The sequence below is a fragment of the Leopardus geoffroyi genome, chromosome A2, assembly GCF_018350155.1.
Source record: "Leopardus geoffroyi isolate Oge1 chromosome A2, O.geoffroyi_Oge1_pat1.0, whole genome shotgun sequence".
Taxonomy (NCBI): Eukaryota; Metazoa; Chordata; class Mammalia; order Carnivora; family Felidae; genus Leopardus; species Leopardus geoffroyi.
Genome location: NC_059331.1, coordinates 8,736,108 through 8,760,384, shown reverse-complemented (window position 1 = coordinate 8,760,384; position 24,277 = coordinate 8,736,108). Strand labels below are relative to the sequence as shown.

The window sequence follows — 24,277 nt, the reverse complement described above, 5'->3', positions numbered from 1 at the left end:
AAAATCTGTCTGATAAAAGTATTTGAACTCCGGAGTCTATAGAAGGCTTGCAACTTCCAGAGGAAGGTTGGAAGGTAAATTGAGGTAAACTACAGCTAATTTCAGCTCTTAGTACAGTAGCAGCCACCCATCCCTCCCCCCCCCCCCCCCCCCCCCCGCCCCATAGCCTGGTGCCGGTAGTTTGTGCATGGGTCCCTAGAACAGCTCGCACACAACTAGTGGGAGAAAGGGTGGCCAAAAAGGACCTTGTTCCCCAAGTATCAGGGATCTGTGCTCTGATGGCTGATTGCTGCTTCTGATAACAGAGGTATAGACACAGAGATAGTGGCCACTGTTGTTCTAATTCCTTGCATTTTTGTAAGCCCTTCCCTCTACATGTGAAATCATTTCCATTTAAAGTAGGTTGGTGGGGGCGCCTGGGTGGCTCAGTCGGTTAAGCGGCCGACTTCAGCTCAGGTCACGATCTCGCGATCCGTGAGTTCGAGCCCTGCGTCGGGCTCTGTGCCGACAGCTCGGAGCCTGGAGCCTGTTTCAGATTCTGTGTCTCTCTCTCTCTCTCTGCCCCTCCCCTGTTCATGCTCTGTCTCTCTCTGTCTCAAAAGTAAATAAACATTAAAAAAGAATTAAAAAAAAAAAAAAAAGTAGGTTGGTGCCTTTTTGTCCCCCTGCATTTTTTCCTTCTTTTGGAAACCAGACTAGAATATTAAAATCAACCATGTATACAGGGAAGATTAGAAAGTCACTGTGCATGCCCGAGGAAAGGGACACGCTCAGAAAATATCTTAAGTTTGCATGTCTTGGCACAGGGACAGCCTACAATAATAAAATAACCAAAAAAAAATTTTTTTTTAATTTTTAATGTTTGTTTATTTTTGAGAGAGAGGCAGAGCATGAGCAGGGGAGGGGTAGAGAGGGGGAGACACAGAATCCGAAGCAGGCTCCAGGCTCTGAGCTGTCAGCACGGAGCCCAATGCAGGGCTCAAACCCACAAGCCGTGATATCATGACCTGAGCCAAAGTTGGACACTTAACCAACTGGTGCCCAAAAATAACAGAAAAAGTTAAATTTTTTTATTAAGTAAGCTCAATGCCCAATGTGGGGCTTGAACTCATGACCCCAAGATCAAGATTTGCGTGCTCTACCAACTGAGCCATCTGGGCACCCCTAAAATTACAGAAATATTTTTAAAAGCAAACCCTGGAGAAGGGGGAGAATCTGATTTTCAGAGTTACATTTTTAGATTCAATTGTCCATATTTCAACAAAGACTTCACAAGTCATACAAAGAAACAAGAAAGTATGGCCATTTAAAAGGAAAAAATAAACCAACAAAAACTGCTCCTAGGGCGGATCTACTAGACAAAGACTTTAAAACAATTGTTTTGTTTAAATTGTTCTCCCTCAGAGAACTGAAGGAAGATATGGATAAAGAAAATGTATGAACTAAGTGAATATGTCAATAAGAAATAGAAAACATTAAAAAAAAGTCTGGTTTCAATGTGTATTTGTCAATTATATGTCAATAAAAATGGGAAAAAATAAACCTAATGGGGAATGGATATTCTGGAAAGTACAATAACTGAAACGAAATTTCACTAGAGGGATTCAAAGGCCCATTTGAGCAGACAGAAGAAAGAATCAGCAAACTTGAAGATAAGAAAATGGAAATTATTGATTCTGAGGGACATAAAGAAATAAGATTGAAAAAAGTGAAGAACCTAAGGGAACTGTGGGCACCATCAAATGGACCAACATATGCATTGTGGGAGGCCCAAAAGAAGAAAGAGAGAGAAAAGGGGAAGAAAGAATGTTTGAAGAAATAATGGCCAAAAACTTCCCAGATTTGATGAAAGAAATGAGATTAAGAAACATACAAGAAGCTTAATGGACTCCAAGTAAGATGAACCCAAAGAAACTCGCACCATGACACATTATGATCAAACTGTCAAAGTCAATGACACAAAGAATTTTGAAAGTAGCAAGAAAGAAGTGAATCAAAGGATCTTTAAAAAATTTATTAGCAGATATCTCATCAGAAACTTTGGAGGCCAGGAGGTGGGCTGATACATTCAAAATGATAAAACAAAACTGCCAACCAAGAATCCTATATCCAGCAAAACTATCTTCAAAAGTGAATGAGAAAAAAAGATATAAGGCATATAGAAAACAAATAGCAAACTGACAGAAGTCCCTCATGAGTATTTATTTTACATGTAAATGGGTTAAATACTTTAACCAAAAGACAGAGATTGGATTAGGGTTTCCCCATGTTTTTATGAATCATTAAGTACCAGACATAAAAGTATTATGAATTAGATGCTGGGATCCATGGGGAAAATAAAGGAGTCAAAACATCACATGGTCATTAGTTAAAATAACATCTTTAATTCATGTGTAATAGCTGTAGCATTTTCTGCCAAGTCAGATGGGCATGTTTGGAAGGTAAGACAAGATGACTGAATATAATGAATGGATAAATAATCCTATTTCCTTAGAAAATTACACACACACACACACACACACACACACACACACACACACACAATCTAATATCAGAAGACACTGTATCCCTGAAGGATAAAATACCATGCTATGAGATGCTCCTCCCCTCACTCCTCACATTAATTGCCCCGGGGATAATGTCATGTATACTTGTTCCCAGAGAGGAATTTAGAGAAAGGGCAGTGTATCCGGCTAAGTGGTAGGAGGTGTTTATTTATGGCTTTTGTATGTTTTTAAAGATTGCTGCAATTAAATAATTGATTAACATTTGATTTAAATATTTATGGAAGCTTTCAGGAAAAATAAACTTTCCTGTTACCATCATGGGGGAAAAAGTCAGGAATAATTATTCTTATGAAAAACTATATAACAAATCCAGGCCACTTGTAGGTGAGAACTAGAGGGGAGTCCTGAGACCACATTTTGGTGGGGAGTTTGGGGACTGGAAAACACATATCACCATGTGCTTTTTGGATTAGGAGGTTTCCTTTTAGTCTTCCTTTAAAAACAAAACAAAACAAAAACAAAGTCTTCCTACTGCTCAGCCTCAAAAACATTCTTCAGGGGGCGCCTGGGTGGCGCAGTCGGTTAAGCGTCCGACTTCAGCCAGGTCACGATCTCGCGGTCCGTGAGTTCGAGCCCCGCGTCGGGCTCTGGGCTCATGGCTCAGAGCCTGGAGCCTGTTTCCGATTCTGTGTCTCCCTCTCTCTCTGCCCCTCCCCCGTTCATGCTCTGTCTCTCTCTGTCCCAAAAATAAATAAACGTTGAAAAAAAAATATTTAAAAAAAATTAAAAAAAAAAAAGAAGAAAAAAAAAACATTCTTCAGCATCTGCTGCTAACTTTATATTTTTACTTTTCACCATCTCAGTGTGAGTTGATTTTACTATATGATGTGAGGTAGGGGGGGGGTCTCAGTCCATCTTTTTGCAGGAAGATATGTAAGTACCATGTTGAGTAGACTTTCCCATTGAATTGTCTTGGGCCATAGGTGTAAAATCAACTAACCAAAAATGTAGGGACTCTCAATTCTTCCTCACTGATCCATGTCTAATCTTATGCCAGTCCCACACTGTCTTGGCTACTGTAGCTTTAAAAAAAAAAGTTATGTATTTATTTTTAGAGAGAGAGAGAGAGAGAGAGAGAGAGAGAGAGAGAGAGGTGGGAGGGGCAGAGAGAGAAGGAAAGAGAGAGAATTCCAAGCAGGCTCCACACTGTCAGCATGGAGCCTGATGTGGGGCTCAAACTCACAAACTGTGAGATCATGACCTGAGCCAAAGTCAGACACCCAACCGACTAATCCACCCAGATGCCCTACTATAGCTTTATAGTATGTTTTGAAATGTCCCCCAGTTACCTTCTTCCTATTCCAGATCCTGTTTATCTCTGAAACCCAGTGACTCTCCTCATCTCTACTACTCGTCCTCCATAATTCCTCCCACTCTGGTCTCCTGCTCCCCCATACCTCAGGATGTTGCTATTTCTCCTTCTGGATCTCCGTTCTTCCTCTCTCTGGAAACCCACTCTCTGCTCCATTATACCTCTTCACTCTCATTCCCATGACCCCTTTACCTCCTGAGCTTCCTGAGCTGCTCTCCATCCTTGGGCAGATCTCTGCCCTGGGTTTGGCTCCGTCTAGGTCTGTGAGGGTGCGACTCATGTCTTCAGAGTGTCCACCTGGGATGAACATGGCAAGCACTGGCCCCAGGGGCACAGGACTCACAAACATTTCCGAGCCCTTTGCCTCAACTCCTACCTCCTGCTCTCGTCTCTCATGGGGTATCCTGGGGCTAAGTTGGGGGGTAGCCCTGAGGGTTTAGGAGAAGGGACCTTTTACCAGGGGAATAAAAGGGGCTAGAAAAGTCAGATGAATGTTCTTCTCATAGAAGACAACACACATGTGAGTTTTTACTGAACGATTTCTTTGTTTTGGGGGCTTTGGGTTTTTTTTTTTAATATTAAATATAATTTATTGTCAGATTGGTTTCCATACAACACCCAGTGCTCATCCCAGCAGGTGCCCTCCTCCATGCCCATCGCCCACTTTCCCCTCTCCCCCACCCCCCACCCCCCCTCAGTTTGTTCTCAGTATTTAAGTCTCTTGTGGTTTGCCTCCCTCCCTCTCTGTTACTTTTTTTTTTTTTCTCTTCCCCTCCCCCCCTGGTCTTCTGTTAAGTTTCTCAGGATCCACATATGAGCGAAAACATATGGTAACTGTCTTTCTCTGCCTGACTTACTTCACTCAGCATAATACCCTCCCCTGAGCAATTTCTTTGTAACACAAACTTTCACCGGCACCTAATCCGTGCTCTGGCACCAAGGCCGGGGACGGTATCCTTCAAGGAGGGTGGGCAACCATGTAACTCACTAAACTACTGTCTCTCAGCTTTGGTCCCATCCTTCTAGGCCGTCTGGTGTGTTGATGGAACGGGGCCCCAGCAACCCCTGTTTCCGTTTTCCAGAGGCTCCCAGTCAGGCACTTAGAGAAAGTAGCAGAAGTTCACCCACATGGCTTTCTCAGGACTCTAGTTTCCAGCCCCACGGGACACCCCTTCCAAGTGTATAAGCCTTCCTCATGTTCTTCCACTTGATCCCCCAGCCCAAGAGAGAAGCAAATGATTTCTGGAGTTGCTACTTCCTCTCTACCTTTGGGTTTTCTTTCTGTATTTCAGTTCTTCAGTAACAGGTCAATGACTTTTATACTCAGTTCTCCTTATTACTGTAACTTCTGGCTGGAGTGTGGATGGTCTTTATATCATCTCGCCTCCAACTCACTAAAGTTTATGCCTGCCTTAGCAGCCCCAGGTGCCAGGGGGGTTTGAGTTCAGTAGACAGACCCTGCCTTTCCCAAGCCAATCTCATGACAGGGGACTTTGATCCTTCGTGTTGGCCAAGACTGTCTCTCAGAAGCCTCTTCCCTCTCTATTGTAGCGTCTGCCTCTCCCGGCTCTTATACTCTGCCTCTCTTCCCTTTGGGCGGCATCAGTAGCTCGTGTCCCAATTTGGGGAGCCTGGCCTTGAACTGCAGGAACAGAGCAGACCTTATTCACGAATTCGTGCGTGAGACTGTCCTAACCTGTTTGGCTGATGCGAGAAAGACTGGTGCCAGGCGCTCACGTCTCTAACTCGAATCTCAAGTGGCAAAAGCAGCAGGCACTGTTCCCAAAAGCTGCCTGGCACTCTAAAGACCCACAAATACTGGGGGCAAGCGATGAGGAGATTTAGACATACCATACACTGCCTAAATTCTGGAGGAGAGACCAGAGTGAGAGTCTTTGAGATTTTAGGACATCTAAAAGCAGCTGTGTGGAAAGTGATGTCAGAGAAGTTGGCGGAGTCAAAGGAGGCGGAAGTCTTTTTTCTTTTATTTTTTCCACCTGGACAATTATACTGACACAAACTGTCTACAGTTAACTATTTTGAAACGATGGAGTCATTTTGAACTTGTGGCTTCCAGTTCCAGTTTTTTTTTTTTTTTTTTTTTTAACTTTCCAGGCTTTGAACTTGTGGCTGGTAGATTGCAGTTAATTGCAGTCAATTTCAGCCTCTAGTGCAGCAGGAGAGTGACTACCCACTGCTCCCCACCACCCCCCTGGCAGACAGCTTTGGAGAAAGTGGCCTACATTCCACGTGTGTCTTGGGGAAGCCAAGGGGGAGCCAAAGGACCTTGTCTTCTAATTACGTGGGTTCTGTGTTCTGATTGCTGCTTACTGCTTTTGGTCACTGAAGTCTAGACACCGAGGCTGACTGCCGTTGTATCAGTCGCCACCAGCGAAAGTGGATTCCAGGAGATCTCCGGGAATAGCATTTGTTGGGGTTTCTTCCCCTCCTTTTCTCCTTTTGGAGGATTATGATACTCGTAAGCAACCAAATACATGGGGGACTTCAGAAAGCCAATGCACAATGCTCAAGGAAAAAGCACGGGTTCAGGAAAGACTGTGAAGTTCTAAAGTTTCCACCTCAGGCTGATCTACAGAACAGAGACCCTACAGCAACTTAAAAAAAAAAAAAAGCACAAGCCCTGGTGAGAATCAAATTCCCAGAGTTATCACATTATAAGGTGCCATTTTCAAGTTTCAACAAAATACAAGGCAGACAAAGAAACAGGACACTATGGTCCATTCGTAGAAACAAAGTGAGCAAAAACCGTTCCTGAGGAAACTCACACGTTGTACTTACTAGAGAAACACTATAAAACAACTATCTTAAATATGCCCACAGAGTAAAAGGAAAACATGGGCAAAGATGGGGAAATGATGTATAAACAAAATGAGAATATCAATAAAGAGAAATTACAGAGGCGCCTGAGTGGCTGAGTCGGTGAAGCCGCAGACTCTTGCTTTCAGCTCAGGTCATGATCTCAGTTCATGAGATCGAGCCCCACATCAGGTTCCATGTGGACAGTGCATGGAGCATGCTTCTGATTCTCTCTCTCCCTCTCCCTCTGCCCCTTCCTCCTCGTACTCGCTGTTTGATTAAACAAAGGATTACAGGGGTGCCTGGGTGGCTCAGTCAGTTAAGTGTCTGACTTCGGCTCAGATCATGATCTCGCAGTTCATGGGTTCAAGCTGTCAGCACAGAGCCTGGAGCCTGCTTCGGATTCTGTGTCTCCCTTTCTCTCTGCCTCTCCCCAGTAGAAAGCAAATAGAATGAAGAAAAGTGAACAGAGCCTAAGGGATCTGTTGGGCAACGCTAAGTAGACCTACACACATACCTGGGAGTCCCAGGAGAAAAGAGAGAGAAAGGCCAGAAAGAATCTTTGAGGAAAGAATACCTGAAAACTTCCCAAATTTGATCAAATAAATGACTTTCTGCATCCAGGAAGCTCAGCTAACCCCAAGTAGGATAAACTCAGAGACCCACAGCAAAGCACATTATATTGAAATTGTCAAAAGACAAAGAGAGAATCTGGAAAGCAGCAAAGGGAAAGTGACTTGTCACATACAAGGGGTCACAGTAAGGTCCCCCGCAGATTTCTCACTGGAAATCTTGGAGGCCAGAAGGTAGTGGGCTGTTCTATTTAAACTGAAAGGGAAAAAAAATTTTTTTTATTTTTTTTTATTTTTATTTTTTTCAACGTTTATTTTATTTTTGGGACAGAGAGAGACAGAGCATGAACAGGGGAGGGGCAGAGAGAGAGGGAGACACAGAATCGGAAACAGGCTCCAGGCTCTGAGCCATCAGCCCAGAGCCCGACGCGGGGCTCGAACTCACGGACCGCGAGATCGTGACCGGGGCTCGAACTCACGGACCGTGAGATCGTGACCTGGCTGAAGTCGGACGCTTAACCGACTGCGCCACCCAGGCGCCCCGAAAAAAAATTTTTTTTAAAAAGACTGCCAATTGAGAATTCTATATCCAGTGACACTGCCCTTCAAAAAATGAGGTGGGCATCTGGGTGACTCCTTCTGATTAAGCATCAGACTCGATTTCGGCCCCAGTCATGATCTCACAGTTCCTGAGCTTGAGCCCCATGTAGGGTTCTGTCCTGACAGTGTGGGGCCTGCTTGGGATTCTCTCTCTGCCTCCCCCTCTCTGCCCCTCCCTCCCCTCAAAATAAATAAATAAACTTAAAAAAAGAGAATCATATCTAAAATCATGCCTCACATGATCACAGTGGAGATCATGGTGGATGTCTCACTAAAAAAAAAAAGAGAGAGAGAGAGAAAGAGATACCAGGGAGCCCTCTTTCTCTGTTCACCTCTACCCTGTGAGGACCCAGAAAGAAGGTGACCATTTGCAAGTCAGGAAGAATGCCCTCATCCAGAATTGAATCGGCTGACACCTTGATCTTGGACTTCCCAGCCTCCGAAGCTGTGAGACATAAATGCCTGCTGTTGAGGCCACCCAGCTTACGGTGTTCTGTTATCGCAGGCTGAGTGACTAAGCCAGAGGAATAGCAAAGAAGTTAACCCCTCACACCAGAGATGGGTCACAGAGGGCATAGAGTGTTGGGGTTAAGCCTGAGGTTTGGAGTCGGGAAGAATTGCCTTCTTACCCAGGCTGGTGACCTCAGACAAGTCCCCTGAGCTCTCTGAACCTCAGCATGCCCTTTGGCAAAGTGGAGGTGATGAAGCCATTCTGAAGCCACCTTTAAACTGCGTGAGACATGCTTTGGTATTATGTAAATAGAGGTAGCTGCTGGTTTTTTTTATTTTTTATTTTTTAATGTTTATTTCTGAGAGAGAGAGAGACAGACAGACAGAGCACGAGCAGGGGAGGGGCAGAGAGAGAGAGGGAGACACAGAATCCGAAGCAGGCTCCAGGCTCCGAGCCATCAGCACAGAGCCCAACGCGGGGCTCGAACCCACCAACCGCCAGATCATGACCTGAGCCAAAGCCGGACGCTCAACCGACTGAGCCACCCAGGCGCCCCAGGTAGCTGCTGTTATTACTGGTGTGGTTTGAAGTGTCGGCTTCAAAGCCAATGGCCAAGAATTCTCGAGATGTCTTCGGTGCAAGATGGTGGCTTTATTAAAGCACGGGGACAGGACCCATGGGCAGAAAGAGCTGCCCTGGGATTGTGGAGTTGGGGGGGGGGGTAAAGGCAAAATGGGGGCCTCCTGAAGGACTTTCATGTGCTAAAGAGGACTCCTAAAATACTGGAGGCCTCAGTATCGTCCTATACCTATATCGTCCCCTGCCTATACTCTCTCTCTCTCAAAAAAAAAAAAAAAAAAAAAAAGACAGTAGGAAGTTGCTGGAGAACCGTTATACTCTGTATTTGCCTCAAGTATTTGTCAATGGGCTGCGGGTTATAAAGAAATTTAATTTCACCTGCCAGTTTCTTCTTGCCTTTGTTCCCCCACATCGCTGTGGAGGGGAGGGTGATGTTGGGGCTCCAGGAAACTGAGCCCATAGGTTTCTGGAGATTAGGCTCTTGATAGGATTATTTTTTTTCTTGTAATTTACCGAGACGTTTGTAAACTAATGGAGACTCCTGTCCTGCATGACTGTGACCTCTATCAGTTTACCATTTATTTTCTCCTTCCCTTTGCTCTTGGGCAGCCAGGAGTGCCTGAGGAATGTCACACAAATCCCACCTGGGGGGGTGGGGGGTGGGCGGGGATTGGGGGGGTCAGCTTGCCTAATGCTCCCTCTTCAGGACAGCAGTAGATGAGCAGGAATTACAGGCCGGGACAGCCCCCCAAGTGATGGGTGCCTGGCCCTGGGTGGTAGCCATGGGGATGGCAGGGTGAGAGCAAGAGGGGAGTTAGGACAGGTATTAGGTGTGGGTTCCAATGGTGACCCCATGACCCAAGCTGCGAGGAGCAGTTAAGGCAAGTGAGAGGGGGGAATGTTTCAGGAGTTCAGCTTTGACCTTGCTTTGCACATGCCCTTCCGTCTGCCTAGGATGTCCTTGCTTCTTGTGCCTTCCTGAAAACTCCCCTTGGTTCTTGAAGATGCTGCCATAGGCACCTCGTCTGAGAGTCTCTCCGGAGCAGATAACAGTGTGCAATTTCCCAAGAAGCCTACAGCCCCTCAGGTTATTCTGAAAGCATCTGAAACCCCGGGTATCTCATTCGGAGTTTCTCTGCAGCAGTCCTAGGACGGATCCATCGCAGGACGCTCCAGGCGGGGCACAGGGGGGCAGGGGTGGGGGGCGGGATGAAGCCTTTGCTCACCAAAACGGAAACGCTGTCGGCAGGACGAGGCTGCAGTTCAGGCTGTGACCACGCAGGGGCAGCAGCACACAGATCAAGGGTCTGAGAGAGGCGCCTCGGCGTTCAGGTCCCTGCCGGGTGTCCCCTGAGCTCCCCGGGCCGAAACCTCCGCGCGCGCGCGCGCGCGCGCGCGCACACACACACACACACACACACACACACACACACACACCTTTTGTTTTTTTTAATGGGTAAAGGGGAAACCCCTACGACCCAGTTTATCCCACCCGGTAGCCGTGCCCCAAATCCAAGCTAGTAGAAATTATGCAAAACCTAAATTAGATCAGCCCCCCTGCTCAGAATTCTCCCCGGCACCCACCTCACTGTGGATAAAGCCCCCATCCTTGCAGCCCCCAAGGCGCAGACTGTCTGTCCCCCACCCCCACCCTCCACCCCCTTCACCTCTCAGTCTTCATCTCCTCCCACTTAACCCCTCACTCGCTCTACTCCAGCCACACTGACTTACCGGTTCCTCAAAGCAAACAAATTCCGGGCAGTGTCTGGGTCTGGGACAGCTTTGGTGCCTAGAAAAAACCATCATTGTGATTACTTTGTAAATCTATAGTTTCTTTCTTTCTTTCTTTCTTTGATGTTTATTTATTTTTGAGAGAGCAAGAGACGGCATGAGCGGGGGAGGGGGAGAGAGAGAGGGAGAGGGAGGCCCAGAATCCGAAACAGGCTCCAGGCTCTGAGCTGTCAGCACAGAGCCCCGCGCCGGCTCGAACTCACCCACGGCAAGATCATGACCTGAGCCGAAGTCAGATACTTAAGCCGACTGAGCCACCCACGAGCCCCGTAGTCCATTTAAATTATACTTTTAGAAACAGTTTCCCTGAAGCCTTTGGTTCAAATTACAGCGATTATGTTACTTATACACCTGGGTAAGTGGACCACCACTTGCAAAGAGGCCACTGGATAGGCCTTTGGATCCGTTTTGAAATATGATGGGTTCAGGTACCTGGGTGGCTCAGTCAATTGACTGAGTATCCGACTCTTAATTTTATTAAGATCCCAGGGTTGTGGGATCGAGTCCTGTGTCAGACTCCGCTGAACATGGAGCCTGCTTAAGAATCTTTCTCCCCCCCCCCCCCCCCCCCCCCCGCTCCTCCCTGATCTCTCTTTAAAAAAAAAAAAAGGGGGTAGTAGGTTGAAATCGCTTAAATATTATAGATGGCAGGGGCGCCTGGGTGTCTCAGTCAGTTAAGCGTCTGACTTCAGCTCAGGTCATGATCTCACAGTTTGTGGGTTCGAGCCCCGCGTCGGGCTCTGGGCTGACAGCTGGGGGCCTGGCGCCTGCTTCGGATCCTGTGTCTCCCTCTCTCTCTGCCCCTCCCCTGCTCATGCTCTGTCTCTCTCTGTCTCTCAATAAATAAATGTTTAAAAAAAAATTTTTTTTAAGTCTCTTATGTTTTGTCCCCCTCCCTGTTTTTATATTGTTTTTGCTTCCCTTCCCTTATGTTCATCTGTTTTGTATCTTAAAGTCCTCATGAGTGAAGTCATATGATATTTGTCTTTCTCTGACTAATTTCACTTAGCATAATACCCTCCAGTTCCATCCATGTAGTTGCGAATGGCAAGATTTCATTCTTTTTGATTGCCGAGTAATACTCCATTGTGTATATATATATATATATATATATATATATATATATATATATATATAAACCACATCTTCTTTATCCATTCATCCACCGATGGCCATTTGGGCTCTTGCCATACTTTGGCTATTGTCGATAGCGCTGCTATCAACATGGGGGTGCAACTATTTAGGGACTTTCTGAATTGAAATTATGGGAGTTGGGGGGAACGGTTCAACTTCATCCCTGTTTTTTTTCTTTCATAAAAGGAAAATGTGTATCGGAAGCAATTACAACCAGATGTTGACTTTTGCTTCTTCATGTGGAGGTACAGGGGTGTGGGGGGGATGACCTTCTGTGCTTTTCTGTGTGTCAGCTTTTAATTTTAGTAAAAATACAAGTAACATAAAATTTGCCATCTTTACCATTTTTTTTTTTAATTTATTTTGAGAGAGAGAGGCGCACACGCAAGCAGGGGAGGGGCAGAGAGAGAGGGAGAAACCCCAGCAGGGTCCTTGCTGTTAGCACAGAGCCAGACTCTCATGAACCGTGAGATCGCGACCTGAGCCGAAACCAAGGGTCGGACGCTTAACTGAGCCACCCAGGTGCCCCATCTTTACCTTATTAAGTGCACAGTTCAGTGGCATTAAATACATTTCACGTTGCCGTGCCAACATCACCACCTGTGTCCTTCGGGACTTTTTTCATCTTGCAGAACTGAGACTCTGTCCCTATGAAACATTAACTCCCCATCCCCCTCCCCCAGCCCCAGGCACCCACCCTTCTACGTTAGGTCTGTACGGATTTGGCCACCCTAGGAACCTCCTATAAGTGGAATCATACAGACCTTTTGTAACTGGCTTATTTCACTCAGCATAACGTCCTCAGGGTTCATCCGTGTTGTAGCAGGTGCAGGAATCGTGTCTGTGTTTTTCAAATTAAATTTAAATTACAAATGCAAAAACATGGCTCAGTCTGTTGGGCATCCGACTCTTTGGTCTCGGCTTGCGTCGTGATCTCGGTTTAATGGGTTTGAGCCCCGCTTCCGGCTCTGTGCTGTCTGTGCTGTCGGCTCCAAACCTGCCTGGGGTTCTTTCTCTCCCTTTCTCTCTGCCCCTCCCCGCACTCACGCACGCTCTCTCTCTCTCTCTCTCTCTCTCTCTCTCTCTCTCGCTCAAAAATAAACACTTAAAAAAATACAAAAGCAAGTGCACATGATTAAAACAGATGAGCCCTTTTGCAGAGCATGTAATGAATGGCAAACACCTGCGGAATCCTCGCTTTCTCTCTCTGGTCATTTCCACCGACCATTCTGAATGGGAAGTCTCCCTCTATCCACCCATAGGTGAATGGAACCCCCACCTGCTGATTTTCTGGGGCAGTGGACCAGGATTTAGCTCACAGCCTCCTTCTCTCTCCACCTGTCTCCCCACACCCATGCAGATCCCACATCGACAGGCGCTGGCCATCTTTGAAATGTTTCAGAAACATGTTTACTCTGTTATTTCTTCTTCCCCAAACTCTTTCCTTTGTTGCAGCTGGGTAATGTTAACAGTGAGTGTTTCCACGGCACCTCCTGGGGCCCAGGCCCTCCCCGATGTTTCTACATAGATCAATTCGTTTCATATCCGCAACAATGACATCTGACCTCAGGTGGGTACCCTTCCTAGTCCCATTTCAGAGAAGCCGAGGCCCAGAAAGGTTAAGTCACTTGCTCTAGGTCACAGACAAAGGCTTGGCAAGCGGCGAAGCCCTAGCTGCCTCTGGTTATTCTGAAGTGTTTGCTTTGACTCTCACTGGGGGTGAATAAGCTATTCCTTTAATGGCTCTAGCCGAGGTTTACGAGAGACACACGCGGGGCAAGGTACACTTGGGATTTGTCCACATCATTGTATGTAAATTTCACATCGAAGAAAAGAACGGTCAACAAACATTGAACTCCAGTTCATAGAGGAAGCACTGAAGCTTGGGGAGGGAAGCGTGCCGGTGTCCGTGACGTATTAAAATGAGTAAAACGTAAGATGGCCGGACGGGCAGGGATCAGGGCAAATACATTCAAATGTTAATTACCGTATCTAGGAGCGTGAGGGCATTCGCCGTTTGATTGCACAATCCTTTGAACTGGGCTGTACGTTGGAAATATTTCAGAACAAAATGCGGGGACCTCTGTCCTGAGCTGCCCACAGGAAAACATCTCTTCTCTCACCCAGACGGGCAAGAGGCCCCCTCAAACTCAGTACGTGCACACTGGGATTTGCCTACTTCCTCAAACACCGATCCTGACCCTCAGTCTGTCTCTTCCTCGGGGTGCTTCTCACTCCCCGGGCTCAAGAGCTAAGGAGTTGCCAGAGATTTCTCCTCCTCACCACTGGGACCCAAGATTTAGCTTAGGGTGACCAACTGTCCTCCCGTTCTCACCCAAGACTGAGGGTTCTCGGGCGGTGGGGCCTTTGGGGCTAAAGTCAGGGAAGTCCCAGCCAAACTGAGATGAGAGGTTGGTCCCCCAACTGATCATTTCTGCCTCTTAAACACGTTCAGTTTAGGGGCGCCTGGGTGGCGCAGTCGGTTAAGCGTCCGACTTCAGCCAGGTCACGATCTCGCGGTCCGTGAGTTCGAGCCCCGCGTCGGGCTCTGGGCTGATGGCTCGGAGCCTGGAGCCTGTTTCCGATTCTGTGTCTCCCTCTCTTTCTGCCCCTCCCCCATTCATGCTCTGTCTCTCTCTGTCCCAAAAAAATAAATAAATGTTGAAAAAAAAAATTAAACACGTTCAGTTTATCCAAATTGCCACTGCCCTAGTCTATGCCAATAACACACATAATAGCGATGACAATAAACTGTGGTAACTGCTTATAGCTAGTCCTCGTTAGGTACAAGGTACCGTCCCGCACATTCCATCCGCGGTGGGTCTTTTGATCGACACAACACCCTGTGTTGAACAACTGTAACACCATCTGTGTTAAAGATAAAGAAATAAGACACAGAGAGGTAAAGTCTCTAGCCCCCAGTCACACAGCTAAAAAACAGCCGACGTGCTGGCATCTGAACCCAGACAGATGGCCACAGAGCCCCCGGGCTCGACCACCTTTGAACAGCCATCCTGGAGCACCGATGCCAAGATGCCAGCCCCCTCGTTCTGGGCTCACCCTCGATCAACAACCACCTGTGCTCTCATCAGAATGATTATTCAGGTGACCATGGTTTTCCTGGCCACAGACACGTCACCAGCTTACAGTTTGTAAAGACAAACTCAATACAGAAACGAATAAAGTAGAAAGTAATAATTTCCCATAGCAATCCCCTCTAGGGATACCTTTTTTTTTTTAAGCTTATTTATTTTGAGAGAGAGAGACTGAGCAGAAGAGAGGGTGGGTTCGGGGGGACAGAGGATCCGAAGCGGGCTCTGAGCCAATAGCAGAGAGCCCAATGCGGGGCTCAAACCCACGAACCATGAGACAATGACCTGAGCTGAAGTCAGACGCTCAACCGACTGAGCCACCCGGGCATCCCGGGGTGCCATATTTTTTTTTAAATTTTTTTAACGTTTTATTTATTTTTGAGACAGAGAGAGACAGAGCATGAACGGGGGAGGGGCAGAGAGAGAGGGAGACACAGAATCGGAAGCAGGCACCAGGCTCTGAGCCATCAGCCCAGAGCCCGACGCGGGGCTCGAACTCACGGACCACGAGATCGTGACCTGAGCTGAAGTCGGACGTCGGGGTGCCATTTTTAATTGGGTTCCTGTTGGCATCAGAATCTCTTCTTGGGGTACAGCCACCAGCACTTGTAGGTCTGATTCATGATATAGTGTGACGGATGGGTAGATAGATAGATAGATAAAGTCGAGATAGAGAAATAGACAAATGGATGCATAGACTGCTAAATTAGACATAAATCGATATAAACAAATAGATGATACACCCACAGATCTGTCTTTGTCTTGCTTGTTTCCAGACTGATCTCGTAAAAACGCAGCTCAGGACCCATCCTCCAAACCTGTCACCTCCAGAGCAGGTCCACACTCCATGGCTCCAGGATCTTGTTCCTGTGTCCCCTTTACCCGTGGCGGTCTGGTGCACACCTCCCTTCGCTGACCTGCTCTTGTCAGAAGGAATGCTAACACTGTGCCCCCATCTGCCCCCACCGAATGTCCCGTTGTCCATTCAGACCTGCTTTCATGGGAACGCCCAGTGGGGAGGTGGGGAGGGGTGGTTGGCAACAGTAGAGATTAGGGGAGTGGGTGATGGAGCTGCTAACCGAGCCAAGAGGTCAGGATAGTCTGAGGAGGTGGCATTTAAGCCAAGTGCTCAATAACAAGATGAGGGAGAGTGGCCCGGTGGAGGGAAAGGCAAGTGCAAAGGCCCTGTGGTGGGAATTAGTTGTCCTTAGAGTGACTTGAGCACTACCTAGACAGGAGCGGGACGCAGAATGTAATCAGGGGTCAATGAAATATCTCCAAGAGTTGTGTCCTGGGTGGATTATAAACAACAACCAGGTTAGACCTGAAGCCAGCTGTAAGAGATCTGGTGGAACCCACTGGAGAGATGAGGCCAGGAGAGCAGGGGGGGAAGGCTGCACGCAGACAGGAGGGAAGGGTGTGTCCTAAAAGGGCATTCCTTCATTCCACCATTCCCCAAATAATTCCCCGGAAACAGCCCTTGTGTGTTCCAGATTCTAGATGCCAGAAACATAGCCGTGATCAAGACCAAGGAAGTTCTTGTCCCCAAAGAGCTCGTTCTGGGAGGGAGACAGAAAACAAGATAAACAGGTGTGTGGTGTGTCAGGCAGGCAGAGTGATAAGGGCTAGGGAGGGTGCGGAGGGTGAGAGGAGTCAGGTGGGAGCAGGGTGCGTTTTAGTGAAGTTACAGGAACTTGAACACTACGGGGGGGGGAGCCCCCACCCGGCATATCTGGGGAAGGAAGAGCCTTGTAGCAGGCGGGATGGCCAGAGCCAAGGCCCTGAGGTCGGAGTGAGCTTCTGTTCCAGGAAGGGTGAGAGGCCGCAGGAGTGTGGCTGCAAGGAGAGAGGGGAAGGGGGGGGGGGGGGCAGGGCTTCCAGAAGTCAAAGGAGGAACTCAACCATGGGATTGACGTTGGTGTTGGGAAGCAAGGCGGGAGTGAGCCAAGTCCCCATCCACCGCCACAGAAAATCTGCAGAACAGGGCTCGGCCAGGCCGGTGGAAGGATAAGAGCTCATTGAGAACGCAGGAGGTGACCAGAGACATAAAGCCAGGAATGCGTGAGGTCTCCTTACATGCTCAGCACAAAGCCTGGTTTATTTTGTGTAATTTTTTTAAGTTTGTTCATTCATTATTTATTTCAAATTTTTTAAATTTTTATTTATTCCTGAGAGAGAGAAAGAGAGGGCGTGAGCAGGGGAGGGGCGGAGAGAGAGGGAGACACAGAGTCCGAAGCAGGCTCCGGGCTCTGAGCTGTCAGCGCCGAGCCCGGACGCGGGGCTTGAACCCACGAACAGCAAGACCATGACCTGATCCGAAGTCGGACGCTCAACCGACTGAGCCACCCAGGCGCCCCAATTGATTTATTTTTGAGAGAGAGAGCGGGAGCGTGTGCATGCGAGTAGGAGGGGGGGAGAGAATCCCAAGCAGCCTCCACGCTGTCAGCGCAGACCCCGATGCAGGGCTCGATCTCGTGAACGATCTCACCAACTGTGAGATCAGGACCTGAGCTGAAACCAAGAGTCGGACGCTTAACCGACTGAGCCACCCAGGCGCCCCTGAGTCTGGTTTAGTTCATCGTGTGCCCAAGCTTTTGCATTTTTCTCATTTAAAAAAATATGGGAAATGTTAACACTTGAAAAAGGTATAGAACGGTAAGTCTCACTAGTATCTCATTTTTCTTTCTTTCTTTTTTTTTTTTTTCAACGTTTATTTATTTTTGGGACAGAGAGAGACAGAGCATGAACGGGGGAGGGGCAGAGAGAGAGGGAGACACAGAATCGGAAACAGGCTCCAGGCTCTGAGCCATCAGCCCAGAGCCTGACGCGGGGCTCGAACTCCCGGACCGCGAGATCGTGACCTGGCTGAAGTCGGACGCTCAACCGACTGCGCCACCCAGGCGCCCCATAGTATCTCATTTTTCTGAAGACAAACGTGGGCATAGAAAAATTGACAGAAAAAAAAATTAATGGGTAGTAACTCTCTGGGCAAGAGTGTCACTGGCGAGTGTCATATTTTCTTTCTATTGTTCAATATTTTGTAACTTTTTTATAAAGACCACGTGTTACAAAAAGATAATAACGATAATGTTGTGTGATCTCACACTAAATACATGAACGGAGGCGCCGGGGTGGCTCAGTCGGTTAAGCATCCTACTTTGGCTCAGGTCATGATCTCCCGGTGCCTGAGTTCAAGCCCCACATCGGGCTCTGTGTTGACCGTGCAGAGCCTGCTTCAGATTCTCTCTCCCTCTATCTCTGCCCCTCCCCCACTGCACTCATTTCTCTCTCTCTCTCTCTCTCTCAAAATAAATAAATCAACTTAAAAAAAAAAAAAAAGCAAATGTTAACACTTAGTCCTAAATGCTTTGGGTAATTCCCCCCCCCCTTTGTTGGTAAAAGAAAACAGCAGGGATAAAATAGAACCTACCTCCCCAATCCCCCTTGTCCCCAGCCCCAACTGCATTGTCTTGTGGTCTCCCCAGAAAACACCCATTGCCCTGAATCTGGAGTGAGGTCTTTGTTTCCTGAATTTACTTTTTTTTTTGTTGTTTTTTTTAATGTTTATTTACTTTTGAGAGCAGGGGAGGAGCAGAGAGAGAGGGAGACACAGAATCCAAAGCAGGTTCCAGGCTCCAGGCTCTGAGCTGTCAGCACAGAGCCACATGTGGGCTCAAACCCATGAGCTGTGAGATCATGACCCGAGCCGAAGTCAGATGCTTAACCAACTGAGCCACCCAGGTGCCCCCTGAGTTTACATTTTAACATACAGGGATGGTGAGAGGAAGTCTGCATTGATTTCTGCTGGCAAAATAACAAGACTTTTTTCTTTCTTTCTTCCTTTCTTTCTTCACTGACAACACTTTTCTTAAATTTTTTTTTTTAACGTTTATTTCTTTGAGAGAGAGAGCGTGTGCATGCACGTGCATGAGTGCAAGCAGGGGAGGGACAGAGAGAGAGGGAGACACAGAATCCGAAGCAGGCTCCAGGCTCTGAGCTGTCAGCACAGAGCCCAATGGGGGGCTTGAACTCACAAACCACGAGATCATGACCTGAGCCGAAGTTGGATGCTTAACTGACTGAGCCACCTTGGTGCTCCTATTAACAAGACTTTTCAAACAAAAATCCAAACAGTACATGGAATATAAAATGGAAAGAGAACACCCCACCCCACCCCCAAAGAAAGGAAAGCAATTAACAGCTAGAGTATGAATTTCCCTAGCATGTCAGCCCCAACAGGGCAGGAATTCCGGTCTGTCCTGTTCACTGCTGCTGAGTCAGCCAGTCCTGGGCATTACAGTGGGTGTTCAATGCCCGTTCAATCAAACTTTACCTTCCTTGGATTATGCCCATTTTCATTTTTGAAAAAAAAAATGTTTTTAATGTTTATTTTTGAGAGAGAGAGCACAAGGAGGGGAGGGGCAGAGAGGGAGGGAGACACAGAATCCGAAGCAGGCTCCGGACTCTGAGCCATCAGTACAGAACCTGATGCAGGGCTCCAACTCACAAACAGTGAGATCATGTCAGACGCTTATCTGACTGAGCCACCCAGGCGCCCCTGATCATGCCCATTTTCAAAGCACACTTTTTTCATGGGAGCCTGGACCATTTGGTTAAGATGGTATCTGTCAGGTGTCTCCGCGGTAAGGTTCCTGTCTTTTGCTTTGCCACACTTTATTCTCTGAAGGAAAGTCACTACCTCTTCTGAGTACAGCCCACATGGAAAAGGAGGCGGGAAGGGTTGAGTTCTGGCTGCGGGACCGAGCATTTCAACTTACCCTATTTGGAATTAATCTTTAAGGGAAGATTTGACTTTACCGCCCTCACGCCCATTTTATTTATTTTGAAAAAGAGAGCGGGGGAGGGGGGCAGAGAGAGAGAGAGGGCATCTTAAGCAGGCCCCCCACGCTCAGCGTGGAGCCCAAGCGGGGCTCCACGGAAGGACCCTGGGATCCTGACCTGGGCGGAAATCAAGAGCGGGATGCTTAACCCAGTGAGCCACCCCGGGGCCCCTGCCCTCCTCGCGCCCATTTTAAAGACCAGGAAGCTGAGGCTGAAGACGACAAACTTCCTCACTAGAGGGTGGCCCAGCCCAGGGTGAGGCCCGACCCAGTGATCGAGGGCCGTGGGCCCTCCCAGGTGGGGAGGAAGGGGGCGACTCGGCCCGCGCGGCGGGGAGGCAGAGGGAGGAACTTCGGTCTCTGAGCCCCGGCCCCGGCCCCCGGCGGCCCGGGCTGCAGCCCAATCGGCGGGCCTGGGCCGTCCCCCGGGGTGCTCTAACCCATTTTACAGACGTGGCTGCCTGCGCCCCGGAGGAGGCGTGGCGGCGCTCGGTGGCCCAGCGGGATTCCGGGGACGGCGGGCCAGGCCCGGGAGGACACCCGAGCCCAGGAGGCCGAGGCGCCCGCCCTCCCCGCCGGGGATCACCTGGGCCGGCCCCGGGGCCCGCGGGCCGGGCGGAGAGGGCCGCCGCCTCCTCGAAGCCCGGCAGCCCGCGAGCGCCCCGCACTCCAGCCGTCCGGGCCCCGCGACGCCGCCTGCCCCGCTGCCGGCAGGTGAGACCGGCCGTGACCTCCGCCGCGGCCCCGCGGGAGGGGGCTCCGCCTGCCCCGGTGACCCACTTCCTGTTTGTCCGAACTGCGGGGGCGGGAGGCACAACCGGCTAGCCCGCACTGGGTGACCGGGGGCAGGTCACCTCACCTCGCTGAGCAGGTGACCTCCGCGCTGGGTGAGCCCTCGCAACTGGCTGGAGGGACCCGTCGTCGTGAGTGCGCAGGGGAGGAATCAGGGCGGGTGGAGGAAGGCAGGGAGGTGAGGGGCAGGTCAGACGGGCCCCAAGGGCAGAGGTCCCACTGGCCAAGCGCCTGCCTACTCTCAGGGGCAGCGGCCACCGGAGGCGGGGGAGCGGGGGGGGGGGGGGGGGGGGGGGGGGCCTGCGGGCAGCCGCTGAGGGTGTGAGGGTCAAAAATCAGTGGTCACAAGGTGTGTCACCAGCTGCCTCCCCGCCTGGGTTCCTCCTGTGGGGAATGGGGGTGGGGAGGAGGGGAAGGTGTGGGCAGGACTTCCTGGAAAAGGGAGACCCTGGCGTTTGGGGGAGGGAGGTGACCCTGGGACTCAAACCCATAGGTTGTCGAACACACATCACCCACCAGGCACACAACTCACGTGAGACACGCAACCCAAACACACGCAACCTGACTCAGGCCCAGAACGGGGACACAGATGGGTGTCCCACGAAGTTCCACTTTAGAGCCCAGGCGAATGTCACAGACACGCCCCCCGGGGCCTTGCAGGCTCAGTGCGCACATCTACAGGGACAAAGGACTCCCGGGCACACAGCAGACATGTGACCCAGGCAGGCACGCTTGGCTACACACAGGAAACAGCTCAGACACACCCGTGCACAGGCAGCAAGCGCGTCCCCGGAGTACATGGGCGCACAGGAGGTGTCGGGCTGGGGCGCACACATTCAGCCCCAGACCCAGCACACGCACCTCACCGGGTGCCCCGGGGCCCACGACACAAGCGAGCCCGTGTGGGCACGCTTAGAGGCCGTGAGGGCAGGCGCGGCTGCACGTGGGCCAGCCCCCGACCCCGAATCCCGTGTCCAGCACTGGGGAACTCCAAAGCTCACATGACCCAAGGGGAGGGCTTCTGGAACAGTCTGCGGAGAAACTGCATCATCCTCACTAATGATCCATTTCCGTCCGCCCCAGGGAATAAAGGCTCAGTGACCGCCAGTTCTGCCCAGGAGCTCACCTGCCTCTCTGAGCCCCCGGCTGACTGGCTTGTGCCTCCCCCAGGGTGAGTGCGGGGTGTGGGACGAGGGAGGCCGGAATGGGCCCGCACGGCCACCCTTCCCCGGCCCAGGCCGGGCCCCGCCTACCCTCTGACCCTCCCAGCCCTGCTGCCCTGAGGTCCTGGGAACTAGGGCCCCCCCCACCCCCCAGGGCTTTCCCCGGGGCCAGCCCTGCAGGGGTCTCCCGGGCCTGCTGCCCAGGCCTTAGCCCCGGGCCCTCAGGCTCCGTCTCTCCCCTCCCAGATGGACACACAGACTATACTGCTCATCTTGCAAGCCTCCCTGGTGCTCCCCCTGGCTGACGGGGCCAACCCAGTCCTGCGCTTTGTGGCTGTGGGTGACTGGGGAGGAGTCCCCAATGCCCCGTTCTACACAGCCCGGGAAATGGCCAATGCCAAGGAGATTGCCAGGACCGTGCAGATCCTAGGCACAGACTTCATCCTGTCCCTGGGGGACAATTTCTACTTCACTGGCGTGCAGGACGCCAACGACAAGAGGTTTCGGGTGTGTGACCCCAGAGTGGGGGTGGGGGGCCATACGTGGAAAAGCCGCTGGGCCTTTGGGACTCTGGGGAGGGCAGAGGGAAGCTGACGCTTGTGCGCACCTGGGGCGCTCCGTGTCTCCCTTGGCCTCGGCCCCTCACTTGGTGGGAGCCTGGGGGTAGCTGCTTGACCCTGGGGGTGGGGGTGGGGCGTCCCTTCTGTGTGCCACAGGAGACCTTCGAGGATGTGTTCTCTGCCTCCTCCCTCCGCAACGTGCCCTGGTACGTGCTGGCTGGCAACCACGACCACCTGGGGAACGTCTCCGCGCAGATCGCCTACTCCAGGATCTCTCAGCGCTGGTGAGCCGGCCCCCAGCCATGCCGCACCCCCCCCCCCGGCCCCCGCCTCGCCCAGGGGGACCGAGAGCCGAGAGCCCAACCCAGGGCTCGAACCCGGGCCTCGTCTGCTCAAGAGGTGGCGCCCTGTGCCTCTGTCTCCTCCGCAGGAACTTCCCCAGCCCTTACTACCGTCTACGCTTCAAAGTCCCCCGGTCCAATGTGTCTGTGGCCATCTTCATGCTGGACACAGTGACGCTGTGCGGCAACTCGGACGACTTCCTCAGCCAGCAGCCCGAGAGGCCCCGTGACGTGGCGCTGGCCCGCACGCAGCTGTCCTGGCTCAAGAAGCAGCTGGCGGCGGCCAAGGAGGACTATGTGCTGGTGGCCGGCCACTACCCCGTGTGGTCCATCGCCGAGCATGGGCCCACCCGCTGCCTGGTCAAGCAGCTGATGCCGCTGCTGGCCACATACAAGGTCACCGCCTACCTGTGCGGCCATGACCACAACCTCCAGGTGAGGGGTCTGCGGGGGAGGTGAGGAAGGGGCCCCCAGCCCAGCCGGCGTGCCACACGGCACACCGGGATCGGCCTGCCGCCTGGCGGTCTCCCGAATGTCCCTCAAGCTGTGTGCTGTCTAACCAGGAAAAGAGCCCAAAGTTTCCCCAAAGCCGTCATAACCAGCCACCAGCTCCTAGTTGCTCATTCGCTTCTCTAGCTGTGAAGCAGGATCAGTCCATTGCTACAGGGGAGGAAACTGAGGCCCAGAGGGTTTCTGCTCCTCGCCCGAGGTGACGCTGTGGTCGGGGACAGACCCGACCCTGGATTCGAGACAGGGGGGCACAAAGCCCGCGGTCAGCCTCATCGAGGGGCTGGGGCCGCTGACCCTGACCCCGCGCCCTCCGTGCTCAGTACCTCCAGGACGAGAACGGCGTGGGCTACGTGCTGAGCGGGGCCGGAAACTTCATGGACCCCTCGAGGAAGCATATGCGCAAGGTCCCCAACGGCTACCTGCGCTTCCACTATGGGGCCGAGGACTCGCTGGGGGGCTTTGCCTACGTGGAGATCAGCCCCAAAGAGATGAGCGTCACTTACATCGAAGCCTCGGGCAAGTCCCTCTTCAAGACCAGACTGCCGAGGCGAGCCAGGCCCGAGCACCCACGCGTGCGCCACTCTAGGGCCTGAGGCAGGGGGGCCTCCCTGCCGGCGGGTGGCTGGGCCCCGCTGGGACGCGTGCCTGTGGGCAGGCTTCCTCACGGGCCCGTGGAGCTGCGGCGGAGCAGAGGGAGAACCACAGATGAGGAGCGGTGGCGCCAGGTGGCCCTTGTGGCAAGGATGCCCACGTCTGTGAAAGCAACGTGCGCACGTGGACCAGCCGGCGTGCCGTGCCCCGTGGCCGAGCTTGTCCAACCTGAGCTCCAGGCAGTGGGGGGGGGGGGGGGGGCAGGGAGGGAAAGCTTTCTCCTGAACCAAGCACCTGTCACTGCCGAATATTCAATAAAAAAAAAATAGTTGCAGAGGCTGCACGCGTGCCACGGGCATCTCTCTCCTCCCCTCGCTGGCGTGTTACATCACCCGTGGGTCTGAGAGTGTCGGGGCCGTGCTGCCCCTTCGTCGCTCAGCGGGCCTCACGCGTGGAGGCAATTTGAAGTAAAGACCGAACCGAAAGGGGGCGCCCGGGTGGCTCAGTCGGTTGAGCATCCCAGACTCTTGATTTCGGCTCAGGTCACGATCTCATGGTTCGTGG

At 51.1% G+C, this 24,277-nt stretch overlaps 1 protein-coding gene across 3 annotated transcripts; it reads left to right on the top strand.

Moving 5' to 3' along the window:
- Positions 1 to 16,634: 16,634 nt before the first annotated feature.
- Positions 16,635 to 23,980, top strand: ACP5 (acid phosphatase 5, tartrate resistant). Of its 3 annotated transcripts, none has more exons than XM_045492043.1 (6): positions 16,635 to 16,729; positions 21,632 to 21,719; positions 21,958 to 22,218; positions 22,428 to 22,555; positions 22,702 to 23,047; positions 23,443 to 23,980. In XM_045492043.1, the coding sequence occupies exons 3-6, from the start codon at positions 21,958 to 21,960 to the stop codon at positions 23,713 to 23,715; spliced, it is 1,008 nt and encodes a 335-aa protein (XP_045347999.1). In that variant the 5' UTR covers positions 16,635 to 16,729; positions 21,632 to 21,719; the 3' UTR covers positions 23,716 to 23,980. The 3 variants fall into 3 exon arrangements, with proteins under 3 accessions (XP_045347999.1, XP_045347997.1, XP_045347998.1); XM_045492041.1 differs by lacking the exon at positions 16,635 to 16,729 and adding an exon at positions 20,020 to 20,470; XM_045492042.1 differs by lacking the exon at positions 16,635 to 16,729 and adding an exon at positions 20,570 to 20,676.
- The last annotated feature ends 297 nt before the right edge of the window (positions 23,981 to 24,277 follow it).

Excerpts from the sequence above, each read along its gene's own strand:
- ACP5 (XM_045492043.1), top strand. The coding sequence starts at position 21,958 with ATGGACACACAGACTATACTGCTCATCTTGCAAGCCTCCCTGGTGCTC. Across the intron at positions 22,219-22,427 it reads CCAACGACAAGAGGTTTCGG|GAGACCTTCGAGGATGTGTT; the intron begins GTGTGTGACCCC and ends TGTGTGCCACAG. Across the intron at positions 22,556-22,701 it reads TCCAGGATCTCTCAGCGCTG|GAACTTCCCCAGCCCTTACT; the intron begins GTGAGCCGGCCC and ends TCTCCTCCGCAG.